The following is a 10,739-nucleotide window of genomic DNA, read 5'->3' as shown; positions in this document are numbered from 1 at the left end:
CTAAGGCCCTGACCTCACTAAACGGTGCGAGTAAAGCAGTAGATGTTCTGGTCCTGTTTGGCACCACGTACCGATGTCAGTCAGGGTTCTCAACTGTGGATTACTTAAATAACAAGTACAGAAGCAGTCTCAATGCTGAGCATAACCTCAATGTTACACTGTCAAAAACAGAGCCCAGAATAGACACGCTTGTTGAAAACGTCAACCAGCCACACACCTCTCATTAGGACTGTGTGTTTTTCTGGTCTCCCAATCACGGCAGGTTGTGATACAGCCCGGATCCATCAGTTTATTCCAGTTCAGAATTTAAAATGATTGATTGTATTTTAACAGCAACAGATCCAACCTAGACAGATATGTCAAGAGTTTTTAATCCGGGAAAATAAACATGACTAGCTATTTGTTTGGCTATTTCATTTAATTGTTATTTGTTTTTGTCTATATTGCATTTGTTTTAGGCATAAAGGCAATGAAATGTACCAATATTTACATACAGTTGCATATGTTCCTAAGCTTGGGTCCCAGGAAAACACAGAATGTCTCATTTGGGTCCCAGGCTGAAAAAGTTTAAAGAACCCCTGCTTTAGAGCTAACCCTTTTTAAGCTCCTGAAAGAAACATTTTTAGCACCTTCGTGTATATACTGGCCTAGGAACAATGGGTTAACTGCCTTGTTCAGGGGCAAAACGATACATTTTTATTTTGTCAGCTCGTGGGATTCAATCTAGCAACCTTTACGGCTACTGGCCCAATGCTCTGACCACTAGGCTAACTGCTGCCCCACATAGAGGAACTCTTGCAAAGAAGAACTCAGTGGTTCTGTGACTTTACAGAGTTAATATTAAGCTGAGAAACCACTGCTTCCTTTGCTGATTGTGTTTTCACTGCGTTGCAGATATCTCACCATTCGTTGTGCAGCCTGTGCCTTTGGAGGTGACCGAAGGTTCTGTGGCCAGGTTCACCTGCCAGGTGACCTCTAACCCTCCTGCCACCATCACCTGGGAGCTAGACCAAAGCACACTACCGTTGGAGACGGACAGGTAGGCACACTACACATTAGACACTACACACAAAGCGAACTACACCTGGGAGCTAGACCAAAGCACACTACCGTTGGAGACGGACAGGTAGGCACACTACACATTAGACACTACACACAAAGCGAACTACACCTGGGAGCTAGACCAAAGCACACTACCGTTGGAGACAGACAGGTAGGCACACTACACATTAGACACTACACACAAAGCGAACTACACCTGGGAGCTAGACCAAAGCACACTACCATTGGAGATGGACAGGTAGGCACACTACACATTAGACACTACACACAAAGCGAACTACACCTGGGAGCTAGACCAAAGCACACTACCGTTGGAGACAAACAGGTAGGCACACTACACATTAGACCCTACACACAAAGCGAACTACACCTGGGAGCTAGACCAAAGCACACTACCGTTGGAGACAGACAGGTAGGCACACTATACACTAGACACTACACACAAAGCGAACTACACCTGGGAGCTAGACCAAAGCACACTACCGTTGGAGACAGACAGGTAGGCACACTACACATTAGACACTACACACAAAGCGAACTACACCTGGGAGCTAGACCAAAGCACACTACCGTTGGAGACAGACAGGTAGGCACACTACACATTAGACACTACACACAAAGCGAACTACACCTGGGAGCTAGACCAAAGCACACTACCATTGGAGACGGACAGGTAGGCACACTACACATTAGACACTACACACAAAGCGAACTACACCTGGGAGCTAGACCAAAGCACACTACCGTTGGAGACGGACAGGTAGGCACACTACACATTAGACACTACACACAAAGCGAACTACACCTGGGAGCTAGACCAAAGCACACTACCGTTGGAGACAAACAGGTAGGCACACTACACATTAGACCCTACACACAAAGCGAACTACACCTGGGAGCTAGACCAAAGCACACTACCGTTGGAGACAAACAGGTAGGCACACTACACATTAGACCCTACACACAAAGCGAACTACACCTGGGAGCTAGACCAAAGCACACTACCGTTGGAGACAAACAGGTAGGCACACTACACATTAGACACTACACACAAAGCGAACTACACCTGGGAGCTAGACCAAAGCACACTACCGTTGGAGACGGGCAGGTAGGCACACTACACATTAGACACTACACACAAAGCAAACTACACCTAGGAGCTAGACCAAAGCACACTACCGTTGGAGACAGACAGGTAGGCACACTACACATTAGACACTACACACAAAGCGAACTACACCTGGGAGCTAGACCAAAGCACACTACCGTTGGAGACAGACAGGTAGGCACACTACACATTAGACACTACACACAAAGCGAACTACACCTGGGAGCTAGACCAAAGCACACTACCGTTGGAGACAGACAGGTAGGCACACTATACACTAGACCTTTTTTTTCCTTAAGAAGTGTTTTGTGACTCTGGGCCCTGGTCCTGGCCATCATTGTCCATTTGTCTCTCTAGAATCACAGTCCTGCCCAACGGAGCTCTCCAGATTCAAAACGTCCAACTAGAGGATGCTGGGAAGTACCGTTGTGTGGCCACCAACATCGGCAACCGCGTCAAGAGTAGAAAGGCAACGCTCTCCGTCATCAACCAAGGTGTGTGTGTGCGTGCTTTCAATTAAGATTATGGGTAGACTTGTTTAAAAGCCCATCCTTCTTCTCTACCTCACATGCCCATACAGTATGCCTTCTTTGAAATTGTACTGGTTTTTACTGTGAAAATAATTGCACCACTAAAACTTTTTTTTGTCTCTGTGTAGGTTCTGGCCCTAAACCGCGTCAGAGGCCCCGGATCATAGCGGGCCCCCAAAACATGACTGCTTCACTCCACTACACCGTGGTCCTGGAGTGTGTTGCTACGGGCAACCCCAGACCCATCATCTCCTGGAGCCGGGCCGACAGTAAACCCATCGACGTGTTCAATGCCAGGGTGCTGGGCAGGTGAGAGGATGCATGACGCACCACATGTACCCATAATGCTCTGTGCAACATCGGCCACCATTGAGGTTTTTAAATCACGTTTAAAGACCCACCTTTGTAGCTTGTCATTTATGTATCCGTGACATCATTTTTGTTTTTTAAACTTCCTTTGTGATGTGATTTTATTATTGCTATAAAAATATAGGGGCGGCAGCGTAGCCTAGTGGTTAGAGCGTTGGACTAGTAACCGGAAGGTTGCAAGTTCAAACCCCGAGCTGACAAGGTACAAATCTGTCGTTCTGCCCCTGAACAGGCAGTTAACCCACTGTTCCCAGGCCATCATTGAAAATAAGAATTTGTTCTTAACTGACTTGACTAGTTAAATAAAGGTCAAATTAAAAATTAAATATAGAAAAAATGTATTTCCTGAAGGTAAATTTACATTTACATTTAAGTCATTTAGCAGACGCTCTTATCCAGAGCGACTTACAAATTGGTGCATACACCTTAAGACATCCAGTGGAACAGCCACTTTACAATAGTGCATCTAAATCTTTTTAGGGGGGTGAGAAGGATTACTTACCCTATCCTAGGTATTCCTTGAAGAGGAAATGTGTGCACTTGCTTCAGTGGTCTCAAAGTACTGTTTGTACTGTAAAGTGTGTTGTTTTAATGCATTTAAAAAATGTATATATCTATTTATTTGTGTTTGACAGTGGAAACCTGGTGATCAGTGATGTGAAGCCTCAGCACAGTGGAGTCTACCTCTGTAGAGCCACCACCCCAAGAACACGCAACTACACCATCGCTTACTGCCAACCTCACCGTGCTCGGTAAACTACTATATCCTTATACTGATCCAACAATGTGTTTTCAGCTGAAATGGGAGAATATTGCTCTGGGTTTCGGTCTAGTGGTTACAGCCACTGAGTGGTTTTTCAATATGCATACTACCGAGGGTGCTCCACACTCTCATGCTCCAAGTGTATTCTCCGAGGATGTTCTCTTGAGTACGTTCTTGTGAGGACGAGAGTTTGGAGAACACATGAAACATTCCATTTGAGCAGCACTCCCCCTACTGTATTACCTCACGCTACACCTCCCCCTACTGTATTACCTCACGCTACACCTCCCTACTGTATTACCTCACGCTGAGCAGCACTCCCCTACTGTATTACCTCACCCCTACTGTATTACCTCACGCTGAGCAGCACTCCCCCTACTGTATTACCTCACGCTGAGCAGCACTCCCCTACTGTATTACCTCACGCTGAGCAGCACTCCCCCTACTGTATTACCTCACGCTGAGCAGCACTCCCCCTACTGTATTACCTCACGCTGAGCAGCACTCCCCCTACTGTATTACCTCACGCTGAGCAGCACTCCCCCTACTGTATTACCTCACGCTGAGCAGCACTCCCCCTACTGTATTACCTCACGCTGAGCAGCACTCCCCCTACTGTATTACCTCACGCTGAGCAGCACTGAGAAGCAGCTAACGGTAGTAGCTAGCCAGTTGGATCTATTGACTTACTATTGACCTTTACCTCGCACACTACAATGGGTAGTGTAGGCTGGTAACCACGGCAACAGTAACACAGCATGTATTTATTAAGTATCAAGATAAAACATTGTAGTCCGGCAACACGTGAGATGGGAATGGGCGACGCGTGAGAGGGAATGGGCGACGCGTGAGATGGGAATGGGTGACGCGTGAGATGGGAATGGGCGACGCGCGAGGTGGGGGAAATGGGCGACGCGCGAGGTGGGGGAAATGGGCGACGCGCGAGGTGGGGATGGGCAACATTGCATTCGAAGACGGAGTGTATTTTTCTTTTTTCGCTTCAGCTCAAATAATGGATGGCATTGATTGCAAGAAAACCTTAATTTTTGTTACGTGGTTGTGTCATATTTCTTCATTTTTGTTACGTGGTTGTGTCATATTTCTTCATTTTTGTTACGTGGTTGTGTCATATTTCTTTGCGTACTTTCCGTTGAAGCATCGACGCATGCTTCAAAATATCTACAAACGGAGTACGCATTCGAGAAGTGCCCTCGCTTCGCATACTTTGATGTAGACTTGTACTTCCGCCCCTCCCCGTACTCCCAATTTGCGTCCTCGGAGCAGTGTAGTAGGCATTTTGAGAAACACCTCACGGCCTTTGGTGTATGTATGTCTGTGTGAGTGTGGGTTCAAACCCTGGGCCTACTGTTTCAACTTCTTAATACTTCCTGTCTCTATCCACTAATAAAAAGTACAAATGTAAGAATATTCGTGCCAATCTTGGCATTTTCCTATCAATAATACGGCACAAATAGATTGGATGTGTATAGCACAGTTAAAATGAAATAGTGAAAGTGAGATACATACCTCATCCACCACTCGGTTCTGCCTTTAGAGCCCCCATCACTGGTGGAGAGACCCGAGAGCCAGACCCGCCCCAGGGCTGGCACTGCCCGCTTCGTGTGCCAGGCTCAGGGGGTGCCCCCGCCACGCATCACCTGGCTGAAGAACGGAGAGGAGGTGCACCTGAACGGCAGGATCAAGATGTACAACAGGTACTGTTACACCTGAACAACTCCGTACTGAAGATCCACGCACCTGCAACAAAAATTTAAATTTAGAATTAAAACAAACCCTTTTTTAAAAATTGTCCACTCAATATGAAAATGTGTCTTTGACTCCACAATAACACGATTGACATAAAGAACTTTTAATTAAAAAAATGTCAACGTGTCAGTCAAATGATCTCCTGCAATGGTTTGTTGTGATAATAGTGAAGCTTTTCTCATCAGGTGTAGTAGACCTTACAGTGGAATGCTGAATACATCAGGTGTAGTAGACCTTACAGTGAAATGCTGAATACATCAGGTGTAGTAGACCTTACAGTGAAATGCTGAATACTACAGGTGTAGTAGACCTTACAGTGAAATGCTGAATACAACCGGTGTAGTAGACCTTACAGTGAAATGCTGAATACAACAAGTGTAGTAGACCTTACAGTGAAATGCTGAATACAACAGGTGTAGTAGACCTTACAGTGAAATGCTGAATTACAACCGGTGTAGTAGACCTTACAGTGAAATGCTTACTTACAAGCCTTTAAACAACAACGCAGTTTTGTGTAGTTCAAATGGCGACCTGCCAGGCCATCGTGGTAAATAATCATTTGTTCTTAATTGACCTGCCTGCTAATACATTTATAAAAAATAATACAAGTATTGATTTAAGCTTGCTGGCATTGTACACATACCATTAATAAAGACGATACCGAAGTTCATGACTCTGTTTCCCTCCACAGTAAACTGGTGATCACTCAGATCACAACGGAGGATGATGCCATCTACCAGTGTGTGGCGGAGAACGAACAGGGCAGCGTTCTGTCCTGGCACGCCTCATCGTGATGTCTGAGGACCGGCCCAGCGCTCCCAGGAACATCCACGCTGAAACCATCTCCTCCTCAGCCATCCTACTGGCCTGGGAGAGACCCATCTACAACGCTGACAAAGTCATCGCTTATTCTGTTCACTACATGAAGGCTGAAGGTAGGAGTAAAGACTGGGGATGGAGTAAAGACTGGGGATGGAGTAAAGACTGGGGGATGGAGTAAAGACTGGGGGATGGAGTAAAGACTGGGGATGGAGTAAAGACTGGGGATGGAGTAAAGACTGGGGGATGGAGTAAGACTGGGGGATGGAGTAAAGACTGGGGGATGGAGTAAAGACTGGGGGATGGAGTAAAGACTGGGGGATGGAGTAAAGACTGGGGGATGGAGTAAAGACTGGGTGATGGAGTAAGACTGGGTGATGGAGTAGAGACGGGGTGATGGAGTAGAGACGGGGTGATGGAGGAGTAGAGACGGGGTGATGGAGGAGTAGAGACGGTGTGATGGAGGAGTAGAGACGAGGGTGAAGGAGGAGTAGAGACGGGGGTGAAGGAGGAGTAGAGACGGGGTGAAGGAGGAGTAGAGACGGGTGAAGGAGGAGTAGAGACGGGGTGAAGGAGGAGTAGAGACGGGGTGACGGAGGAGTAGAGACGGGGTGACGGAGGAGTAGAGACGGGGTGACGGAGAAGTAGAGACGGGGTGACGGAGGAGTAGAGACGGGTGACGGAGGAGTAGAGACGGGTGACGGAGGAGTAGAGACGGGGTGACGGAGGAGTAGAGAGACGGGGTGACGGAGGAGTAGAGACGGGTGACGGAGGAGTAGAGACGGGGTGACGGAGGAGTAGAGACGGGGTGACGGAGGAGTAGAGACGGGGTGACGGAGGAGTAGAGACGGGGTGACGGAGGAGTAGAGACGGGGTGACGGAGGAGTAGAGACGGGGTGACGGAGGAGTAGAGACGGGGTGACGGAGGAGTAGAGACTGGGTGATGGAGTAGAGACTGGGGATGGAGTAGAGACTGGGTGACGGAGGAGTAGAGACGGGGTGACGGAGGAGTAGAGACGGGGTGACGGAGGAGTAGAGACGGGGTGACGGAGGAGTAGAGACGGGAAGTGACGGAGGAGTAGAGGCGGGGTGACGGAGGAGTAGAGACGGGGTGATGAAGTAAAGACTGGGTGATGGAGTAAAGACGGGTGATGGAGGAGTAGAGACTGGGTGATGGAGGAGTAGAGACTGGGGGATGGAGTAAAGACTGGGGGATGGAGTAAAGACTGGGTGACGAGTAGAGACGGGGTGACGGGAGTAGAGACGGGGTGACGGAGAGAGACGGGGTGACGGAGTAGAGACGGGGTGACGGAGTAGAGACGGGGTGACGGAGTAGTAGACGGGTGACGGAGTAGTAGAGACGGTGTGACGGAGGAGTAGAGACGGTGTGACGGAGGGGAGTAGAGACGGTGTGACGGAGGAGTAGAGACGGTGTGACGGAGGAGTAGAGACGGTGTGACGGAGGAGTAGAGACGGTGACGGAGGAGTAGAGACGGTGTGACGGAGGAGTAGAGACGGTGTGACGGAGGAGTAGAGACGGGGTGACGGAGGAGTAGAGACGGGGTGACGGAGGAGTAGAGACGGGGTGACGGAGGAGTAGAGACGGGGTGGAGACGGAGGAGTAGAGACGGGGTGACGGAGGAGTAGAGACGGGGTGACGGAGGAGTAGAGACGGGGTGACGGAGGAGTAGAGACGGGGTGACGGAGGAGTAGAGACGGGGTGACGGAGGAGAGACGGGGTGACGGAGGAGTAGAGACGGGGTGACGGAGGAGTAGAGACTGGGTGACGGAGGAGTAGAGACTTCAGAGGAGACTGACGGAGGAGTAGAGACGGGGTGACGGAGTAAGACGGACGGAGGAGTAGAGACTGGGTGACGGAGGAGTAGAGACTGGGTGACGGAGGAGTAGAGACGGGGTGACGGAGGAGTAGAGACGGGGTGACGGAGGAGTAGAGACGGGGTGACGGAGGAGTAGAGACGGGGTGACGAGGAGTAGAGACGGGGTGACGGAGGAGTAGAGACGGGGTGATGGAGTAAAGACGGGTGATGGAGTAGAGACGGGGTGACGGAGGAGTAGAGACGGGGTGACGGAGGGTAGAGACTGGGTGACGGAGGAGTAGAGACGGGGTGACGGAGGAGTAGAGACGGGGTGACGGAGGAGTAGAGACGGGGTGACGGAGGAGTAGAGACGGGGTGACGGAGGAGTAGAGACGGGGTGACGGAGGAGTAGACACTGGGTGACGGAGGAGTAGAGACTGGGTGACGGAGGAGTAATAATAATATAATAATAATATATGCCATTTAGCAGACGCTTTTATCCAAAGCGACTTATGTGTGCATACATTCTACGTATGGGTGGTCCCGGGATCGAACCCACTCACCTGGCGTTACAAGCGCCATGCTCTACCAACTGAGCTAAAGTAAAGACGGTGTGACGGAGGAGTAGAGACGGTGTGACGGAGGAGTAGAGACGGTGACGGAGGAGAGAGATGGTGGACGGAGGAGTAGAGACGGTGTGACGGAGGAGTAGAGACAGTGTGACGGAGGAGTAGAGACGGGGTGACGGAGGAGTAGAGACGGGGTGATTTGAGGAGTAGAGACGGGGTTTTACTGGAGGAGTAGAGACGGGGTGACGGAGGAGAGACGGGGTGACGGAGGAGTAGAGACGGGGCACGGAGGAGTAGAGACGGGGGTGAGACGGAGGAGTAGAGACGGGGTGACGGAGGAGTAGAGACGGGGTGACGGAGGAGTAGAGACGGGGTGACGGAGGAGTAGAGACGGGGTGACGGAGGAGTAGAGACGGGGTGACGGAGGAGTAGAGACGGGGTGACGGAGGAGTAGAGACGGGGTGATGGAGTAAAGACTGGGTGATGGAGTAAAGACTGGGTGATGGAGTAAAGACGGGTGACGGAGTAAAGACGGGTGACGGAGGAGTAGAGACGGGGTGACGGAGGAGTAGAGACGGGGTAGAGGAGTAGAGACGGGGTGACGTGGAGGAGGAGAGACGGGGTGACGGAGGAGTAGAGACGGGGTGACGGAGGAGTAGAGACTGGGTGATGGAGTAGAGACTGGGTGATGGAGTAAAGACTGGGTGATGGAGTAAAGACGGGTGACGGAGGAGTAGAGACTGGGTGACGGAGGAGTAGAGACTGGGTGACGGAGGAGTAGAGACTGGGTGACGGAGGAGTAGAGACGGGGTGACGGAGGAGTAGAGACGGGTGACGGAGGAGTAGAGACGGGTGACGGAGGAGTAGAGACGGGGTGATGGAGTAAAGACGGGGTGATGGAGTAAAGACAGGGTGATGGAGTAAAGACGGGGTGATGGAGGAGTAGAGACTGGGTGACGGAGGAGTAGAGACGGGGTGACGGAGGAGTAGACGGGGTGACGGAGGAGTAGAGACGGGGTGACGGAGGAGTAGAGACGGGGTGACGGAGGAGTAGAGACGGGGTGACGAGGAGTAGAGACGGTGACTTGAGGAGTAGAGACGGGTGACGGAGGAGCAGAGACGGGGTGACGGAGGAGTAGAGACTGGGTGACGGAGGAGTAAAGACTGGGTGACGGAGGAGTAATAATAATAATAATAATAATATATGCCATTTAGCAGACGCTTTTATCCAAAGCGACTCTATGTGTGCATACATTCTACGTATGGGTGGTCCCGGGATCGAACCCACTACCCTGGCGTTACAAGCGCCATGCTCTACCAACTGAGCTAAAGTAAAGACTGGGTGACGGAGGAGTAGAGACGGTGTGACGGAGGAGTGGAGACGGGGTGACGGAGGAGTGGAGACGGTGACGGAGGAGTGGAGACGGGGTGACGGAGGAGTGGAGACGGGGTGACGGAGGAGTGAACAGGTGACGGAGGAGTGAGACGGGGTGACGGAGGGGTGGAGACGGGGTGACGGAGGGGTGGAGACGGGGTGACGGAGGGGTGAGACGGGGTGACGAGGGTGGAGACGGGGTGACGGAGGGGTGGAGACGGGGTGACGGAGGGGTGGAGAGCGGGGTGACGGAGGGTGGAGACGGGGTGACTGAGGAGAGTGGAGACGGGTGACTGAGGAGGGGTGGAGACGGGGTGACTGAGGAGGGGTGGAGACGGGGTGACGGAGGAGGGTGGAGACGGGATGATGGAGAGATTACAGGATATGACAAAAGTAATATCCACAAGCCACAAATCTCTGTTCTCCTCAAAAATAGATGATTCCTCTCTCTAATAAATTTTATAGACAATTAATGTAGACAATTAATGTAGACAATTCAAATATGGTTTGATATGTGTCTAATGAAATCACTGGGGAGCATACAGAGTTGTGGACATAGC

General features: G+C 50.6%; 1 protein-coding gene across 1 annotated transcript; it reads left to right on the top strand.

Moving 5' to 3' along the window:
• Positions 1-894: 894 nt before the first annotated feature.
• Positions 895-3,998, top strand: LOC127918377 (protogenin-like; the record flags this gene model as incomplete). The annotated part of the gene is made up of 5 exons (XM_052501650.1): positions 895-1,039; positions 2,528-2,664; positions 2,829-3,009; positions 3,705-3,821; positions 3,986-3,998. Coding segments are annotated over 5 exons (593 nt in total), but the record flags the coding sequence as incomplete, so codon positions are not given.
• Positions 3,999-10,739: the final 6,741 nt, after the last annotated feature.

Source organism: Oncorhynchus keta, unplaced genomic scaffold (genome assembly GCF_023373465.1).
Source record: "Oncorhynchus keta strain PuntledgeMale-10-30-2019 unplaced genomic scaffold, Oket_V2 Un_contig_14070_pilon_pilon, whole genome shotgun sequence".
Taxonomy (NCBI): Eukaryota; Metazoa; Chordata; class Actinopteri; order Salmoniformes; family Salmonidae; genus Oncorhynchus; species Oncorhynchus keta.
Note: the sequence above shows the minus strand (reverse complement) of the source record. Positions and strands in the feature narration are given on the sequence as shown.